The sequence below is a fragment of the Thunnus maccoyii genome, chromosome 16 (genome assembly GCF_910596095.1).
Source record: "Thunnus maccoyii chromosome 16, fThuMac1.1, whole genome shotgun sequence".
NCBI lineage: Eukaryota > Metazoa > Chordata > Actinopteri > Scombriformes > Scombridae > Thunnus > Thunnus maccoyii.
In genome coordinates this window covers 5006333-5027352 of record NC_056548.1, presented here as the reverse complement: position 1 = coordinate 5027352, position 21020 = coordinate 5006333, and the positions used below count along the sequence as shown (strand labels likewise).

Genomic DNA, 21020 nt, shown 5'->3' with positions numbered 1-21020 from the left:
TTGAGACTCGACTTCTGAATGGGCCGTAAAGTGTGCAGAATTTAGTGGCATCTAGCAGAACAGACTCGGCAGAAATGGAATATAATATTCATTCACTAGATGCCACCAAATCCTACACACTGGTCTTTTAACTTGGACTTGTCTCAAATGACTTGAAACCTGTCAGTGCTGCAGAACTTGAGACTCAAAGGACTCAACTTCAGACTTGTGTCAGACAATTACAACTTGTCTTAAGCGACTTGAGACTTGATTTGCGACTTGCTCTGACGAACTTGAGACTCAACTTGGACTCGTCTCGAATAACTCGTAACTCGAGACCTGTCAGCACTGCATAAAACTATGTATTTTTAATGTATACTCTTATACACGATATGTTTTGTATTGAGGAGATAGTTTTCCCGTGACTGACATGACACTCGTGTTTTGTGTTTCACCAACAGTAGCTCCGTATTGGACGAGGCCTGACCGGATGGACAAGAAGCTTCTTGCCGTTCCGGCCGCCAACACCGTCAAGTTCCGCTGCGCTGCGGCCGGAAACCCGACGCCGAGCATCCACTGGCTGAAGAACGGCAAGGAGTTCAAGGGAGAGCAGAGGATGGGAGGCATCAAGGTGAGAGGAACATGTTAACATCTGAAGGTTAGACAAGCAGGGCTGTTATTTAAACATTCAAATCCTCAAACCAGCTCCAAAAAACGTGTCGTGGGGGAGGTTATGCTCTGGCCTATCCCTGAGCTACCATCAAAGTGCCTTTTAGCAAGGCATTTTAATCTCTTCCTAGTGCAACGGAGCTGCTGTGTGTCCATCAGTGGATCAGTTTTGAGTGTTGCGATGCTCCCTGGTGTGAATTTCTATAACTGGAAGAGTGTGAAGCAGAGTGCTGAAAGAGCGTTCATGCTCTGTGAATCTTCTCATGGTAAATAAAGGTCAGAAAACAGACCGCAGAGCTGGACGCCCTCAGCAGGATCCGGCCCACTCTTAGCCCCCGCTAAGCTGACCGAAGTAAATTTAGAGGGTCAGACCGCTGTGCTGAAATCAGACTGGTGCACAGATACATGCATGCTCGCGTGATAGCTCAGCGTTGACAGTAACGCAGTGCAGCAAACAGCTGTTGTACTCAGTTTTGTCATCGTTCTCACTCTAAACACTGGGCTCTCATGTGGAATGGCACTGCTTAAAGTAACAGGGCTTGGTTTACTTTTGTGTTCCTTTAATGGCCCTGAGCTGTAGGATTAAAAGACAAACTGAGTGTGGTAAGAACATTGGAATTCAAACAGCCAAAACGTGTGTTTTGGTTCAAAATAAACTTAAACTTAATAGCATATAAATTCTAAAATTGTGACCAGAGATGTAAACTCTTCCAGGATCATTCAGTCCATTGTCTCATTCTCCCTCTCAGTCCTCACACTGTCTTAATTAAGTGATGATGAAGGGAGCAGATTTACCTGTAAAGCTTGTAATGTTGCATAACATTGGTCCCATTCTTATGTTCAGAATTAGTCATATTGGTGAAATGTTGTGTCGGGGAAAGTTACTTTTAGTCAAGATACTTTGTAACTGAAAACAGACTGAGACTCAAACTTACTTTAAAAACAATTTTCTCTTGTATATTCTTTCCATTTGTTTAAACTTACTTACATTTAGAGCAATCAGACATGCAGCCATGTGAAACTAATAGCTCTTTAAATTTAAATAGAAGCTTTATACTAAATATGTATATATTTTAACCAAAACATTACATTTATAATAACCACAAAACCTAATCTGAGCACTCTTAACACTTTCCAGTTTGCACTCGACACTGGTGGAAGTTTTAAGTGGAAATCTTGACTTCCTGTTCAAAGTTCAAGAGCTTCATGTAGCTTTAGAGAACGCATTTTTTGGTCATTTTTTTCAGGTTTTCATAAGATTTTCCCTGTTTTAAAGTAAACACTGCAACAGTCTTTTCCTGAATGACACCTTAAAGCAACCTGACTCAGTCATGACTTAAATAAAGTGATATTTAACTAAAGTTCCCGAACATTAGCTAACAGTAGCCACCGTAAGCTAGTGGTCATACCAGACTAAATGAGGCTAAAGCAGCAAAACCACTGAGTGTGTTTTATTGATTTTAAATTCAACTTTTCCATTTATAAAAGGAAATGATTTCTTCTTACAAACATTCTTAAACTTAAATGTCATGTAGCATAAATATATCAGAAACCTCAGCAGCTGTAATAAAGACAGTAAGCAGAAAAACGTCCGATGCGATCAGACTTTTAACAGTGAAATTGCATCTTCTAACTTCAGCAACAGTTAACAGGCTGCTAGTGAAGCAGTGAGAGACACTTTTCTTCCCCCCCCCCCCCCCCCCAGTGGAGGTTTGGCCTTTAAAGAGTTAATGGTAATGGGATCCTGCAGCTATTAACAGTTTACAGAGATCTCCAACATCTGCTCCCAGCAGACCAACAGCAGTTGTCTCCCTCCCTCTGTCCCCACTCTCCCCTGCCTCACACACAGATTCACACACACCTGTCACCAGCCCTCAGGACGCTCCAACTTGGACTGTAGTGGCTCCCTGACAGCAACTTTTAGCGAGTTTAGCACACATTAAGATTCGCTGGTAATTAACTTTTCGTCTGAGTTGTTAAGCAGCAAATTAGTCCCAAACTGACCGGTCAGAGCACTTTAGATATTTATTCCATCTGTTCACCAACTCTGCAACTTCTCTCCCAAATCCCTGTCTTTGTTACTGTTGAAAATGACTCACCGGAGTTAAAGAGCGCTGTAAAGATGTTTTTGTGGTGACTGAGGCCGTATTAAGACATTAATGTCAGGCTAATCATTGTAATTTCCTCACGGTAGACTGAATCTGTGCAGTGCTTATCACTTGATTTATTTCCCTCTGCAGCAGTAGCCGCTTTGTGTGCTTCCCCGACTTTAACACATGCTCCGATGGGATGTTTAATGTATAATTAGAGGGTGATATGTATAGCTGACTATCCGTAGTAAGCCTTTACAGAGTTATGTGAGGTCCTGTTGGCCTTGTTTTGTGTTGTGTGAGTGTGAGCTGCGACACTGTTAGTTGTCAACAAGCCACCAGGACAAATCGCTGTACATTTTCTGCTCTGTATAGCTCAGCGGGTCCAACTTGAACCCGGTCACTGCTACGGGTTTAGTTCCCACCGTGGCCACTCAAGCTGAAAGTATAGACGCTCATGGTGCTGTTAAGTGTTAAGGATGACATCGTCCAACCGAACGAGACATGTTGGTGTGTGTTAACTCGGTGGTTCGAGTGATTCCGACTCTGTCAAAGATGTTTGGCAGCGAACGAGGAGTTATATCAACCCGCAAACATGTGACATCATCCTGCCTACTTTATTATCTTTAAATCCTTTTTCATGTGCTGCCCTTTTTCCAGATTGTTATTAATGGAAAGTCTTTTATTTTGGTTTTTAATTAGGCCCTAAATCACAAAAAATAACAACTACTTCCCATTTTCCTCTCGTGTTATCTGGCAACTCAACACTGAACCTTTTTAAATTCTCCTGCAGGTAGCGTTTGGCTTTGTAAAACTGGCAGACTTCAAAGCCACTTAATCATACTCGACAGCGTTGTACGGCCTCCATGATAAACTTAATCTGCAAAAGACATCCTATTTTTTTCTTCTGTGCACATCATTCTCTGCAATCACATTTGGTCTCGTTCTAATAGAGATGTTAAGAGGTGGCTGAGGCCTCACAGAGACGTTCCTATCCTTGGCTCACTATGTCCCTCGTGGCCTCTTGTGAATCCCCGTCAGCTAAACTGTGTGGTAATTTCTGTCTTAATTAAGATTCCAGTGCTTCATTTAACTGATGGCACCTCTTATCTGGAACAAGTGCAACTCTACTCCATCATAACGACCATTGACCATGGAATGATCATATGAAATGTTAGAAAATTGCAGCATTTCAGTCTGATAGAGATATAAAACGTGAAGTGACAATTATTAAGACGTTCCTTTCTGTGTCTTTATCGAGTCGTTATCTCACGCCCCTCCCCTCCCCGTTCCCTTCCCCTCCCTCCTGTCGCAGAGCTGTTTTAAAATCCAGTTAGCCAATCACCATGTGGCCGCTTTTGGCCTTGAGGGAGGTGAACGGAGAGGTCACCTTCTGTAGAATCAGGGGTGCTGGGTGACAGACAAGCCTGTGACACGGCCGGGTTTCACGGGGTCAGAGGTAACAGCTTCACCCGGTCTTCATGTCAAAACCTCTGCTGACCTCTGCACACTGCAAAAAATGTCCATCTTCATTGAGATTTATAAAAGAATGTTTTAAACAATTTATACGGTCAGTTCACCCAAATGAACACACTTTTTTTTCATACTTACTTCTAGTATCTAGTGCAGATAGTTTAGATTTTATTCGCCAATGAGATTTATTCCACCGCCCCAAGACAATAGAAGTGAATGAAATTCAGTCAGTGGTGCTCAAATAATATAAAACGTACATTTCAAAAGTGAACATTTATTCAAAGTGATGTCCTAGGCACAGCTTTTAACTGTTTTTTTTTTTTTTTTTTGTTAAATTAAAACTGTTTTGCTCCGAAAGCTATTTGAACCGAAAATCAAGTCACATTATCTGCAGTTAAGTTGAGTGATGTGTCTAATAGCGTTATAATGTCACCTAATTTTTAACACAGTTATCCTTCAGGCCTCCCCTCTCTGTCCCTGCCAAATGCTCATTGGTGGTTTTCCCAGAGATCATCTGTTAATTACTGTGAGCAGCACTGTGGTGTCTTATTCCTTTAATTGATTTAGTAGTTTCTGTAGATGCAACTTTTTTTTCCCGTTCTCCTTTCAGTCATGGTGGCTAATGCTTCCCGTGCTAACTACCATCTTGTTCTATTTATGATATTTTCAGAAAGCTGCAGGAAACTTGCATCATTTGATGTGATCAAGATCATTTTTACTTTCAAACAGCAAAAATTGGGAAGAAACCAGAACTGCATTAACTTGTTAGTCACTTGTACTCACTTTATTTCACTTTTTAGACCCTCATCCACATCTATACCACATGCAGATATATAAACATCAAGAATCCACCAATCAGTGGGCGCCACACACACCACCAATAGTCCTACATCGACAAAACCGATGACACAAAGAGATTAAGCGAGTGAAGATTGAATCGTCTTTGTGTCGACAGACACAATACAATAACTTGTTGTTAGCACAGATATTTTTTGCAGTGCATTCAATCTCCCCTCGTGTCACAGCCCTCATCACCCCACCGCACATCTGCTTGTGATGAGTTCATCTAGAGGGGGCTCGGGGTAGATTGGTGGCGGGTTGGGGATGGGGGGGTGGGTCACCCTGAGTCTTGACAGGCCAACAATGGTCTTCTAAAGACTCTATTCCTGCAACAGGGTCTTCAAGGTGAAGTAGTCTTCCTGCAGCATCCATATTGAAATGACAAGATCATTTTTTGATTTGACAGCCGTGCTTAATTTCAGCTGAATGAATCGCGACCGTGTCTGATTTTCAAGGTTTCGACGTGTGATGGGATGGTTTTGTCACACGTCTCTCAGGCTGGTGTGACAGTAACTGACTCGCTAACCGATCCGTGCTGATCAAATACAGCGAAGTCTTCTCCACTCAGCGACGCCGACCAGCCGCTTTGTCATTTACTCTTAAGTGCCTTCAGATCTGCAGAAGTGTGAGATAGAGCTTACTGCCTGAGTGGACCATTAGAGTCCATTACCCACCCACAAAAATACCTCCTGTCTTCACACTGTGAGTGGTTGAAAGTGGCCTTTTCTGAGGATGCACCATGTTCTTCTTTGTTCCTTTAAAAACATCCATCTTAACAACTGGTTTAATTTTCTATACAGACCTGAAATCTAAAATATAAAGAGACTGAAGAACAAGTACATCAAGCCAGATGGGTTTGAGTTTTGAAGTTGAGTTTGCGTGACAAGAGAAATTATCTCACCCATTTAAAACTGATTATGAGATTAGATGATACTTGGCAAGATTAACTTTTTGCAGCGTGGTGAGTCATTTATCATTCTGTAGTCTCAATGGACAAAAAAGAAAAACGCCTCCATGTCTCCTATTCACATTATAATCAGGGATAAAGATTTTATTTTTAAGATAAAGCCACTCTGGAAGGAGAGGTACTCATACGTTTATGGTAAAGAGATTCAGGGCAGACTAGATGCAAAATAAACTGAGAGAGATTGTGTTATTATACTACTGTCATATACGACAGGTCATTTCTCCATTTTATTATATATCAGATATCAGAAAGTTTTCTGTCAGACCGTAGTAATTTATCTATTTATTTATCTTCACTTGTCAAGAATATTTTGTGTAAACGAACTTCTTTGTTGTTGTGGGTCATGCTGCATTAAAGATATGTCTACAAGAGTTTTATCAGACAATCAGGGTCTCAGTGAGCAGTTCTATGTCTCATTACGGACGAAATGCTTTTTATTACTGCCAGGAATGTATTTCCTGTTGACTGCAGGTGGTTTTTAAACAAAAAAAACCACTTAAGTTTGAAGATTTACATTGAAGCATCAGCAAAATGAATCATATATCAGCAATTTCTGTATGAAAATGCCAATATTGGCACAAATCAGACTTATTATCTAGTCCTACATGCCTGTATAGTTGTATACTGACATTTTATCAGTATATTCTTTCTCATGAGCACTCCGGAGGTTTGTTCTGACATTCAGTCCCATCTTACACGCACTTTGTACGTCTATTGAAATGCAACACAGAGGACTAAACGATACGTTTGTTGAAACTAAATGAAACGGTAAATGGGATGTGTGGCTCATTTGTAAAATGGAAAATAAAATTCCGGCAGGGCGACGTGCCGGAGCATTGTGCGCCTTCCCAGACAACCGCGCCGCTCGGAGCCTCCTCCATTATGGAGGGGCCAGGCCTAAAGGTCAAAGTTCATCCCTCTATTGAGCCATCAGTCGGAGGTGGGGAGAGATGGGCGTGTCGTCGGCCTATTGAGCGAGCTGGAGTCTTTGACAGCCAGAGCCGATGCTGTTGTATGCTGCCACATATGGCGGAAGGGATTTTATTGTGTTCATGCTAAACTGCGGCGGCACAAGCAAGACAAAAGTTGACAATGTAATTATTGTTTCATTCCGTCCAGGTCGCTCAGCGCTTAACTGATTTTTCAATCCCTGTTTTGACAGGTTTCCAAGGCAGGGCTCTTAAACTGGCTCCACACTGTTACTTTTTAAGACTTTAAGCACTTTAAACCCTTGTTTTTCCAGTCCAGATTTTAACACAGTCGGGATTGTGAGTCTCTGTAGGCCGCGTAGGAATTTCTACACTTTGCAAGATTATTTTTGGACTCTTTTTAATTTTAGAGCTGCCACGGTCATTTGCTCTCCTCCCCTGTCGTTTTAACCAAATACACCACGGATATCAAAAGACAGATTATCCTATTTATTTGTTTTTCTTTCACTTTTTCTTTTTTTTTCTCTTTTGAACTCTGATACTTTCAATTTTTCAAAGAGTTCTTCGCTCTGTTGATGCTATGGTGTGCAGAGCTACACAGTCAATAGACCTACAAACCTCGCCAGTTTTAATAGCAAGCCCTCTGGGCCGCTTCTATCTGTTTCCGCCTCCTCTCTGTGGGTCAAATTAGACGGTAGCACAGATCTGGGCCACTGGTCCGCTCTGACACAGTCATAAATTCTGGTAACTGGCCCCACTGGTTCTGACAGGGCTATTTTGCGAGGTGAAGACGGAGAGTTTGGACTGTAAAGGGAGCAGAGCTTCCTGTGTTTTCTCAGACAACTGCTACACTGCAAAAAATGCCTGTATCTTTATGAGTCATTTTAGCTGGCAGTCGAGTTGTGAATTCTTGTTTTGATTAAAATAAGTAAAAGATTTTGCCAGAAGGGTGAAGAAACTTCACCGTTTTCCACTGCAGGGGCTGTGAAACACACAGAAATACCCTGCAGAAAAATCTCAATCAAATACAAATTTGAACCCGCTCCAACTTCCACCACGCAAAGACTCTGTATGTCTTTTCATATGCACACTTTTTACAGTGTGAAACTCCAAGTCCATTCCCATGGCTTGTGCCTTTCTGTAGGTCCACCACGGCCAAAGCCCTAAAACCTTTAAAGCCTTGTATGACTCTAACGTAAGCTCCTTAATAATTTAATTCTGTTTGGAATCTGGCATGATTGGGATGGATGGGATTATCACATTTGGAGACTAATACTGCAGGTTCAACAGGGGTTAGCCAATGTAACATGGTAATAAAAGCAAGTGGCATGTATGGAGACATAATTAAAAGTGCGAAGGGAGAGATGGAGGGAAATTAAAGTAGAATCAATTCTGGGATAACAGTTACCATAAAGCATGTGTTCAATATGAAAGTTAAACATGAAAACTGCAGCAGTTATCAACCTTTAAGTATCTATAAAATGTTGAAGTAAACAAGTATTAGATGCATAATGTATGGACTGTATCAAAAGTGCTTATTGTAACAATTCCTTTCAGTTTGCCATTACAATAAAACAATCAAATATTGAAATAATGAAAACCTTACAGGTTAAAATAAACCTTGTATTTACAGTTTTGGGGAATGTTTATGCTTTCAGGTGATGATTACATGATCCTCTATAGATAATAATTCATTGTTAATAATAATCATTTCAGGGATGAATGAACGCAGTGGAGTATAAAATGCAATATTTGCCTTTTAAATGTAGTAGAGGAAAAATAGAAAGTGCCCACTCTAAATAAAAATACTTCAGAGAAGTACCACTACCTCAAACTGTACTTAAACTCTGAATTTCATTATGAAACATGATAAGTTATTGTGCAAATGTCATTTAAAATCAAGTCTTTTCTGACACTTCAATAAGACTGCAGCTCTGATCACAGTCTCTTTCTGTTTCTGTTGGTGGTCTTGGCCTCTACTGAACATCGACTCCAGCTCGTATTTTACCACCTTTTAGCTTCCCTCCTCATGCGTTGCCGTCTTTTTTTTTTTTTTTTTTTTTCTCTTCCCCCCTCTCTTCTCCGCTCAGCTCAGGGCCCAGCGACCGCAGCACAAGGCGTCACTCATCTGCTCATGAGAGCAGCCATTGACTCCGGTTTGACTCTCCTCTGCTCTGAGAGGGGGGTAGACGGGGTGGAGCCAGCCGCTCTGAAAAACCATTTGCCAGCGTTGAGCAGGCCGCCTGGTCTATGTTACCACGCAACTGCAAAAAGCACACACACACAGGCATAATATTTACACTGTTACATTATTTTCCGCGTGCGCCTCCAAAAGAGAGAGTCAAGGAGTGTATACTGTATGACAGAGGCAGGAGGAGAAGGAGGGGAGGAGGAGGAGGAGGAGGGAGCGCGTGAGAGTGATCCTCTAGCTACAAATATATACGTTCTGTGAATGGTTGGCCGGTTACCTAAACGCGTGGGGTTAAACGTTTGTGAAAACACAAAGCCTTCTCTTGGTTGGCACATTTTTCCTACGCAGGTGATGTTAAGTGTTCCACCCTGAAAAGCCTCCTTGTTGACATCACTCACTCCCCTCGTCTTTAGCCATCCTGACCCCCTTTCGGAGGAGTTCACTCGGCGCTCGTCTCGCAGCGGTGAGCACGGCGTCTGCGGCGCATGTTTCCACTTAAGCCGCAGAGGTCGTCCCTCCCGGCCCGTGGAGACTCTGCCTATCGGCGCGTAGCAGGTTCTCTGTTTCCCGCCTCGCCGTGCCACTCGCTGTCACTCCCTCTCCTCTGAGCCGCCGCTTCTGAATCTGTCAAGTTAGTATCTGTCTGCCGCTGCCATCCAGACACACCTGGTTTGAATTACTATGCGAAATTTACTCTTCGACTCTCCTGGGATGGATTGCTCTTGACTGGCGCAGTGGAACCAATTTCAGAGGTGCAAAAAAAAAAAAAAAAAAAAAAGCAAAGCCTGCCTGCTTTCACTGCAGGCAGAGAGAAGAAAATGCTTTTAAGAGACTTTACTGAGCTCTCTCTTATGAGAATAATCCCCTATGAAATGTTCTTTATATCATTATTTTAATTAGTTTCACTGATTACTCAAACATCTGGGGCTTTGTGGCGTTCTGCTTTTTACTCTTGCTATCCTTGTTTTGCAATTTGCTCAGCAATCTTGCACCTTAGCAAAGGCCGTCCCGTGACATTTCTATTTCTATTCACATCATCTTGCTTAGTGTGAAAAAAACTCTTATAAAATATGATCCATGGCTGCAACCGACACCTAATCAGACCTCTCTCTGCTCCTGAATCCCTCTAGTTGCAGTTTTACTTGATGCTACTGTTTCTGTTTCCCATCAGGAAGTTTACACCGTGTCAGGGCATTGTTTAAGACTAATCATATCTGCTCCGCATCAAGCAGTATGTAATTAATAAAAAAGAGGTTTAAATGTTATGCTACCATTTTAAATGTTTGTTCTGAATAGTTTGCACTCTCGGTAAACTTACGCTGCACACATCACGCTCTTGTTTACCATCCTGGCTGCTCTGTGAATGTTTTATACCAAAACATATCAGAAGAAGGGATGGATCTGACGCTGGAGAGGACGGTGGTGTTCACTCACCTTATTTGACTAAATAGGAGGAATATCTGTTCGTAAGCAGGGCACTCTTCAAACTGTAACTCATGCATCTTCCAAAATGTTCTTTTCTTTGTAGGACAGATGACGCATAAACCTCTGAGACTAATGTTTTAGTTATTTTGGGTTATATGAACAAGCTTGTCATCACAAATGGGAATATACTATATAAGTACTTTGTTAGTTGTCTGTCAAGTCTGCAAATATGATACCAAACTCCCCCTGAGATATCTTTACATAGGCTCAGTATCCTAACAAATTTAAATGAGTTGTAATGCCATATCATCCCTCCTCTCCGTCCTTCTCTCAGCTGAGACACCAGCAGTGGAGTCTGGTGATGGAGAGCGCCGTGCCGTCAGACCGGGGAAACTACACCTGCGTGGTGCACAACAAATACGGCACCATCACCCACACCTACCAGCTGGATGTGCTAGGTAAACAACACGGGAAACATTTACTTTCACTTCTGCCTCTGTGTAAACAACGAATAAATTAACATCTACAAGCGGTTCAGAAAACCCGAGAGAAATGTTGATTTTCTTAAGACCTCCTTACTCCTGCATTTTCTACAGCACACGTCGTAATTTGTGCTAATGACTTCATGCTAATGTCTCTCTCTCTCTCTCAGAGCGCTCCCCTCACAGGCCCATCCTCCAGGCGGGTCTGCCCGCCAACGAGACGGTGGTGGTGGGCAGCGACGTGGAGTTCCACTGTAAGGTTTACAGCGACGCTCAGCCGCACATCCAGTGGCTGAAACACATCGAGGTCAACGGCAGCCGCTACGGCCCCGATGGCGTTCCTTACGTTAACATCCTGAAGGTGGGTCCACGGCCCGGCGCTCTGTTTCACATCTCTAATGAGTCTGGGGGTCTTACCAGCATTTGCCTGGAGTAGATTTCAGTCTATGATAATTTCACTCATAATTAATCTCCCCTAAATGTCTCGTTTAATGAGTTTTTACAGTAGGTGGGTCGGCGGAGGCCCATGGGCTGTTTTCACTACGGCGTATAATTGACGAGCTCATTTTTCGAACGCTACACCTTCATTACAAGAAAGAAACGCCTCACCTGCACTTTCCTACCTACAGTACAGTGCAACATATAGAAATGTACTCTCATTAACCTGATGATGTCACTGTAAATTACAGTGTAGAGTCTCATATGTGACACAAACTGGTTCAGTTTTGACAAAACTTACACTTTATTCTAGTGTTGACCTGTTAATTAATGGCGGATTTATGCTTTTCTATGGAGGTGTTGTGGTCGTCCCTCATTAGAAGCTTCCACAAAGGCAGTAATTTATAGTCCAGTGAGTGTATAATGTAAATCACTGACTGTCAAAGCATCAATTAGCATCAGAGTTGGAAGATCCATATGCTTCATCTTATCTTGATTATCAATAATCTCCTCTGGTATCAGAAACTTATGCAGAAAACACAAACAGTCCAAGCTGAACAGTCCTTATGGTCTCCATGAGAGATCTCTGTAGACCTGATGTGTGCTTTTTTTCAGGAATTTTTATTTATTGAATCTCCACACAAATAATAGACAACAACAACACATCTGGAGCTTCAATTCAACTTTCAGGGAGATAAGAAAAAAGGTAGATAAAGGATAAAAACAAACTCAGATATAAATAAAACAACAGCACCCTGGAAAAAAGAATAAATCCACCTTTAAAGGTCATCATCTTCAAAAGTTTAAGGTTAAAACCGTTCCGCTTGTGTCCAACTACGACTGAATAAATGTCGCTGATTGGCATGTGAGTCTGAATTAATCGCTCGTATTTTGATGTGTTTGCGGTTCAAACTGCAGCGTGTTTGTTTGTTTGCAGCTGTTACGGTTTGCTCTATTGTATCTTGTAGCTCTTTAAAAAGCAATTTTTCAATCACAAGCGCTCCCACATGAAATAAAGGTTAAATAAACACATCGGGGGGAAGGCGTCAGATAGTCTTAGAAGGGCTCCTGTTGAAGAGAAACTCCTGGAGGTCTCATCCCCTCCCCAGGCAATGTTGGTGTTCAAGAATAGAGTAAAAAGCATTCCTCACCGAGGAGGACAACACCCTAAACCCACTGTGAGGCGTGTTTTTTTTTTTTTTTTATTTGGGGTGAAGAGAGGAAGACTCCCATCGAAAAAAAACCCAAGAAGGCCCTTTGCTTTCTCATTTGGCCTCCCCATTTTCTTTTTTTTTTTTTTTTCTGCCTCTAGAGAGAGCAAGGGAATAAAACAAACATCTGGTTTAGACTAAGTTAACTGCTGTGGTGGCGGCAACGCAGGGAGAGAGACGGGCTCTGTTAACCGCCGCTGCCGTCAGATGTGCTGCGTCGCGTGGTTTGAGGAGGAGGAGGAGGAGGAGGAGGAGAGAGGAAAGAGGGAAGAGGCACCCAAAAAAGCCATGGAAAAAATGAGTGGAGGAACACAAGGAAGGGCAGAGTCAGCAGAGAGAGAGAGAGAGAGAGAGAGAGAATGTGTGACAGAGTGGTGGGTAAAGATGGCGGGCGAGAGACAAAGAGAGAGAGAAAGGAATACGAGGTGAAAATTGAGACAAAAAGAGGAAGAAGAAAAGAAAGTGAGGAGTGAGAGAAAAGGGAGGAGGAGGATGCAACGGAGATAGAGAGAGATAAAAATGGAGGAGAGGGAGTGATAGAGAAGAAGAAGAGTGACAGGAGACAGAAAAAAAATCTCTTTTCATACATGATATCTGTCTGTTATCTGTTAAACTAATGACTCTGGGGCTCGTTCCAGACACACAGCCAGAGGAAACTAATTGGAAAAACAATATTTTCATTTTATCTTAACGTTATTCTGCAAAATTCATGCAGATATTGATGAATTAGTTCATTTAAATGTGAGAGGCTGCTGCACCTGCCATGATCCTCAAGATTTTTTCAATGCAAAAACAAATTTCTAATTTCCATATTCACACACTACAACTGTTGCTGATGTGATTATTAAGCTAACCGTCTATATCATGAAGCAAAGAAGCACGCTGCATTAAAAAAAACCCAACAAACCTCCAGCCTGAACCCTCAATACCTGCAGCTTCATTCATTTCCTGCAGTTTTTTGCAGCAGAACACTTGCAGATATTTGACTGAGAATAAAATCAAATCTTGCATTTTCAATCTAAAGCCACATCTGTGCAGCTGTGACCATGTGGACCGTCGAACTCGGATTATGATTGACAGCTGTCAGCCGCCTCTCTATAACGTTATCCTATCAGCTCTGATCATAAAGGCTGTCGAACTGCTGCACTGCTAAAAAACCAGCCAAGAACATGAAAACACAGTCAGACTGAGCTGTTTTACCTTCGGTCCATTTCAACATCCGCGGTTTCGCTGGTCACAAGAGAGAAAAGTTGACTCACACTGCACAGAGACCCAGTTTAGCTGCCACAGTGGCAATTTGCTATAGGAGGATAATGTGCTGCCCCCTTCCAGATATGTCCTTGAGACTCAATCAATATATATACATGACAATGAAAACAACAGCTCTGTAATATTCTTTAAATTCATTATTCAAACATGACTATTATGGAAAGAGCCACAATGCTCCTGTGATATTTGGCAGCAGTAAGTTGACAAATGATAATATGAGCAGGAGGAGGATTCTCAGTCTCTCAGTTCTTGCATCAATGATGGATTATTTTGCAGTTGAAGCTTTGATTAATTGCCACGAGCACAAGGGATGCTCCTCACCGCCGCCGCTGCTTCTCACTGGTGGATCCTGTAATACATTTTCTAGTCAGTTTATCATCATTTATTAGGTGTTCAGTTATTAGGTAAACTAGAATATATTTATACTATGAGCAGCTGGCATTAAAGGTAAAATTTAGGTGTGATGATAATTGTTTTACCAGGATGCTGTATGTGAGGAATAGTAGAAAAGGGAAAGGGTGCTGCTGCTCACATTGTGTGTAAATTGAGAAGAAGGTTACATAAGTTTTTTTGATGTCTAACAACACATGAGTGAGCTGAGAGCCAAAGAACATTATCATCAGCTGCAAGTAAAACCTTGAAATAGTTTAGTGTTACATACATATAAACTGAACGTCCTCTTCAAGTGAAAATCGGCTCATTCAGTGTTTTGTGATTTATTAAAGTGACTGAAACAGTCATCTTTGACATGTTAGAAGTGATAATTAAATGACAAATTTATCACACTGTTCTAATAGAGTTGAGCAAGACGCACATTTATAATCTGTTTATTTATATAACGTTTTGCACGCTGTAGCCTCCACATCAAGTGTTTCCAAAATGTCACTCGGTCCGACTTAAGAAGATTGTTGTTGTTGGTTTTTTTTTACGGAAAAGTGACTTTGGCAATTATTCAAACCTGTAAAATTTCAAGCACATTTACGCAAAGGAGCGCGTGTCTGAAAGGGAGTACGAGAGCGAGAGGAAAAGAGAGAAACAGGAGTAAGATAGAGAGATGAAGGAGAGAGAGACAGACAGGAAGAGAGAGAAAGAGGAGGAGAGAGAGAGAGAAGGGGGAAAGCGAGCCTGTCAGCCCAGACCGCGGCTCCACGCTCTATTTTCGACTACCACATAATTGAAACAGTATTTACTGAGATTTGTGTGTGCCTCTCTCTCTCTCTCTCTCTCTCTGTCTCTCTCTCTCTCTCTGTCTCTCTCTCTGGCCCCACCACAGTTCATTCAGACGCTCTGCGACATCTCATGTGTGGCATATACTGTAGGAGTTAAATACAGCAGAGGATGAGGAGGAGGAGGAGGAGGAGGAGGAGGGGGGGGAGTTCATGCAAGATTTTTTTTTTTTTTTTTCAAATGCCTGAATCACTCTTTTGATGCCTGGAAAAAGAGTTAACGATGAGCGACTCATCGGTGAGAGGGAGGGAAAGGGAGGCATCTGGAGCCGAGCGCTGGATGTTCATTAAGCAACCATAAAACATGATATGTTTTCTCCTTTATGTGCTTTGCCTGTTTAATTATTCATCGGCAGTTTCTCTGCTGGAGCGCCTGTCACGAGCAGTGTGTGTGCGTGTGTGTGTGCATGTGTGTGTGATAGAGTGTGTGTTTGCACGTGGCGTACACACTTTGGAGAGATTGACATACTGTAATGCCTTTAATCTACCAATAGACAGCATGTGTTACTATGATTATGCAGTGTACTGTCTGTGTATATGTGTGTGCGTGTGTGTGTGTGTTTGTGATCTTACAGGTTTTACGTTGTAATTCCTTAAATCTCACAAACAGGTTCATTCACTATGCGTGTGCGGTGTGTGTGTGTGTGTGTGAGCGGCTGCCTTTCCGTCCAATCAATCACAAGGAAATTAACTTTTTTGATAACTGATTAATCGTTTTAGTCATTTTTTAAGCAAAAATGCCAAATGTTTGCTGTTTCCAACTTGGATTTTGGGCACGTTTCACTATTTTCTGCCATTTTATAGACCAAACAGTTAATTGAGGAAATAATTGGCTGATTCGTTGGTAATTAAAGCACTCGTTAGTTGCAGCTCTATATATATATATATATATATATATATATATGAGCTGCAGTACTGAAAAACTTACAGTTTCTTCACTTACAGTAAATAAAATAGCAATCAGCAATACTAGCATGCAAAAGTACTCATTTACAAGTTAAATTTCTGCATTCATATGGTGCTAAAAGGAAATATTTGTTTATAAATGTGCTTATTCTCTTTCTCTCCTAGAGTAGATTAGAGGATATATACCACTGTATGTACAAAACAAACATCTGGTTTAGTGTGGAGCTAGAGCCAAGAGGTAAAATAAACTTTCCAGCATCTCCAAAACCCACTAATTAATAAGTTGTATTTTTGTTTGTTGTTGAAATGTAACAGAGACATTTTTTGGTTTTTAGATTCTGTAAGCTAAGCCAATTGCCTCCTGGCTCTAGCTCCATTAAACAACTTGCGGTAAGAAAGCAAATAAAAGTCAAAGTATCTACAGCTATCAGATAAATATTAAACACACTCATACTGCAGCCGTGTGCGACAACGGATTGTTTTACTCAAGTTAGTTTAACTGTTAGCAAAAAAGAGAAGAGATGCTTTGTATCAGATTTAGCTAATTCCAGCTTTCTATCTAAAAATCTCTGGGCAAGTAGACTCAAAAACAACAAAATTCAATAAATATTAACGATAAATACTACCATTTTACATTATTTTCTTCTGTGTGTGTGTGTGTGTGTGTGTGTGTGTGTGTGTGTGTGTGTGTGTTCTACAGGTTTGCATATATGTTTTTGTACATGTGTTCTTGCAGGATCTCACAATAAAGGCCTCACTGTGCCTCTCAATGTTTCTTTTGCAGAGTGTTATCAGTAAGTACACTGAGGCCCACGATAGGTTGAAACTGTCCAACGTGACAGAGAAAGACGCCGGGAAGTACTGGTGTCGCGCCTCTAACTTTGTAGGCAAGTCGGAAAACGCTTTCTGGCTTAAGTTACGCAAACCAGGTAAATCCTGAGCTCCGAGCAGCCACATTTGACCCCCTCTGCTGTGTCTCCTCCTCTCTGCGGGGCTCCTCTTGGTTGTGGGTTTGATTGGCTCGCTGGCCGGCTAATAGGACAAACAAACACACACACACACACACACACACACACACACACATATTCGTCTGCTGTTTGCTAGTAGTTTTCATCCATTTTAATGCCCAGTACCACTTTGTTTTCCTTGCCGATCAATAACAAACACAATATCACATCTTTAATTACAGCCACGATTTCAAAAGCGTCGCCCTCGATTACCCACAAACCACCTTTACACAAGCACACACACTCACACATACACTGCATGCACAATTATTAGGCAATTTTTTTTCTCAGAACTAATTGGTATTGTTGAGCAAATACAATGCTCTCAGTCGATCCAAAATGTTACTGAACCTCAAATCTGAATGTTTAACAAAGGGAAAGTGAGTTTTATCTTTCTCAGGGGAATATATAAGTGTGCAAAATTATTAGGCAACTCAATTCTTAGAGTAAGTGTAACAAATAACACAAAATGACAATTAAATGGCCTTTTAAAAATATTCAGTGACCTATATAGCCACCCTTCTTTTCAATAATTGCCATCCATGGAGTCTAGCAACTTTCGCTGAAGCAGCAACCACAGCCTCCCAGTGTACTGTCTTCCCTCACTGTAAATCTCACATTTGAGAAGGGTTCACACATTCTCAATAGGATTTAAGTCAGGTGAGGAAGGGGGCCAGGTCAATATTCGGTCATCTTTGGGGGCCTTTGCTAGCTAGCAAAGTGGACACATGTGATGGAACATCGTCCTGCGTAAAGATCATGGCCCTCTTGAATGCTCAGGACTTCTTCCTGTACCACTGCTTGAAGAAAGTATCTTCCAGAAGCTGGTGCCCCCTCCTCCACCTTGCTGGTGCCTGACTTGAAGTGGTGCCCTGTGTCCATTAGTGATCCAGCCACAGGCCCATCCATCTGGTCCATTAAGAGTCGCTCACATGTCATCTGTCCTTTGAAAAAATCTGTCTTCAGGTATTTCTTGGCCCAATCTTGACACTTTAACTTGTGAATCTTATTGAGTGGTGGTCGTGTTTCAGCCTTCTTTACCTTCAGCCATGTCTCTGAGCACTTGACACCTTGTACTTCTGGACACTCCAGATAGGTTGCAGTTCTGTAGTATGGTGGCACTGGAGGATAATGACTTCCTGGTAGCTTCATGTTTAATTCTTCAAGTCTTTTGCAGTTAATTAGCACCTTTTCCTCACCATGCATTTGCAACTATTTGCAACGAAACGAGGGTCACGCCTCCATAGTTTAGCTATTTCAAGAGTCTTGAATCCATCTAAAAGGCATTTTACAATTTTTGCCCTTTCAGTGTCAATTAAATTTCTTTTTTGGCCCATTTTACCTGAAGTAATGAAGCTGCCTGATAATTATGCACACCTTAATATAAAGTGTTAATCACTTTAGGCAACACCTCCCCTCATTACATAAATGCATATCACCTAAAAATGATTAAATCCAATAAGAATTCAAGTTGGTTTGGAGCTGGAAATTGTGCATAGAAATATCATCATAAGAGCAGAATACTCACTTGCCTGATAATTGTGCTTGCAGTGTATAAAAGCCCACATTAACAGCCCCCCCCCCCCCCCACTGACCCAAACCGCCCGCACACATAGAGACCGGTATCGATTTCCCTGGAGTTCATTCTCCAGCTGTATTAATGTGCTTTTATATGAAAGCATACAGCAGGACTCTGATTTTATGACTGGGGCTGGATGTCACTGTTCATCATTACTGAGGCCTGGGGAATGAGAGTCTGCCACCCCCACCCCCTACCAAGCCACATCAGACACTGGGATTGAAACGGACTCCCTGCTGGTCATCACACCAACCATTAGTCAAAGGAAAAGCCGCAACCGCTACAATGCCTACTTTTGAAGTTATTCTTTATCATACTGAATGTAATTTTGTTTGGCTGAAGCTATAAAAAATGTACTGTATATATAGGTTAACTTCTAATCTTCTAATAATCTAATCATGTGACCAGTGCAAATTGGTCAAATGAACAGCTGAACAGCAGAAATTTAGAGATAAAACTATTATGATTATCTGTATCAAAGGAAAACTTATGTTGTCGTCACCCCAGCGGAGCGTCATGATTTCTGCAGCTTTGCTTTGCCTGCAGGTAAACCAGTCGCTGGTTCAATTTAAACTCACAGATGTTCTAGCAAAAACTCTCACCCTGGTCAGAAATTAAGTATTTTTTGTCAATTGCAGAACACTTAAGTCTGACATTGCCATAATATTATTTCAACTTGTTTCCGATACAAATCAGCTTGAAAGAAGACATGATTCAGTAACGCAGGTAATTTTTTTGGACATTTTACAGAAAGGGTGGTACAATTTGGTACAAATTAGCAAAAATTATTTTCAGTGTGTAGTTTTGTGTATCAAACGATATATTAGCATATTATATTTTTTCAATATTTTCATAAAAATAGCTGCTGTGTAACTGTTAGTTAGTTCTTTGAAAGGGTTATGTAATTTGTTTGTATACTTCAAATGTATTCAGAGTTTTTAAGGAACAACCTGATGCTAATATGTAGTTTGACACACAAAACAACACACTGAAAACTAATGTATAATATATAACTATATATTATACTTAACTATGACTATTTTTTTGCAAATTAACATTTACATATATAGATATAATGACTCAGCACTCACCAACTAAACCAACCAAACACTTTTCTTTAAATTTTTTCTTAAATTTGTACCACATTGCACCACCTTCTCTATAAAATGTCCCAAAATCTTGAAACAAGTTCATTGCTATTGAAAAGACATTGACATATTCTAACTGCAATGTCTTGATTTTTCACTTGTTTGCAGTAAGCAAGACTTTTAGAACAAACAATAACAGACCAAAATGACTCTATAAGAACCAGGTTGAACCAGCGAGCTTCTCTCTCAGCGTGGTGACGGTGCTGCTTGGGTGTTTTCAGGTATTGGTGGTGGTTCTGTCAGCAGAAGAAAATAGTCCAGCTGACTCTTCCAAATCCTCGGTCCTGCCTCCTCTTCCATCTGCCGGACTGGGTCTTTCTTTTTTCCTCCAGGGTGTATTTGGTGTTTCCTCTTAAGAAGCTTTGGGCTCATGATATTTCTTCTCTCTCTCTCTCTCTCTCTCTCTCTCTCTCTTCCTGTTCTCCCTCCTACATCTTATCCCTCTCTCATTCTCCACAGACGGCTGGTATTAACACTACAGATAAGGAGCTAGAGGTTCTCCTTTTGACCAATGTGTCTTTTGAGGATGCGGGCGAGTACACTTGCCTGGCAGGGAACTCTATCGGCTTTGCTTTCCACTCTGCTTGGCTGACGGTGCTTCCAGGTATATTCTTCTTCTCTCTCTGTGGGTGTCTGGACTCATGTGGTCCATTTCCTCCACGTGTATCATCCTCAAATGTTATAAACTCCATGAAAAGATGATTGATACCATACTTCCTCCCCCCCCCCCCCCCCCATGTTTTACTCAGTAGCACAATCTTTTATCATTCATGTTCAAACCTCTGTATAATTATCGTGTATTATCGTAGATTGTTACTTGTTAACACGTTTTAAGTGCGTTGCAGTTGTGTCATCGCCCCTTTAATTGGACGAACCAAACCTATAATTCACCCTGCATAGAATGACACTTTTTAATCAGAGCAGGATCGTCTGTTTAAATGTCTCAAGGCTGCGAGGCAATTTAAAGACATTTCTGTGTTGTGTGTTCAACACAATAATTACCTCCCTGGAGAGAAGCATATCACAGGTGCAATTACCTGCTGCAGGATAAAACTACAAGCTGATTACTTTGCTGTGTCATCCCAGACACTGAATGCATACCTTACAGTGTGCAAAGCAAGTTTTTGAGCTGTTTTATGTTGTTAGGATTTGGATGTATAGCTGTTTTCTTTTTTAAAAAACTGCAGTTCA

At 41.3% G+C, this 21020-nt stretch overlaps 1 protein-coding gene across 5 annotated transcripts in view; it reads left to right on the top strand.

Annotated features, from left to right (window-relative positions):
* Positions 1–21020, top strand: part of fgfr3 (fibroblast growth factor receptor 3) — a 125693-nt gene that overhangs the window by 89401 nt on the left and 15272 nt on the right. For all 5 annotated transcript variants that reach the window (XM_042436810.1, XM_042436809.1, XM_042436808.1 and 2 more), the window contains 4 exons: positions 441–610; positions 10898–11021; positions 11216–11406; positions 20289–20433. In XM_042436810.1, the coding sequence (XP_042292744.1) occupies positions 441–610; positions 10898–11021; positions 11216–11406; positions 20289–20433 (630 nt within the window). The remainder of the gene's footprint in view (positions 1–440; positions 611–10897; positions 11022–11215; positions 11407–20288; positions 20434–21020) is intronic.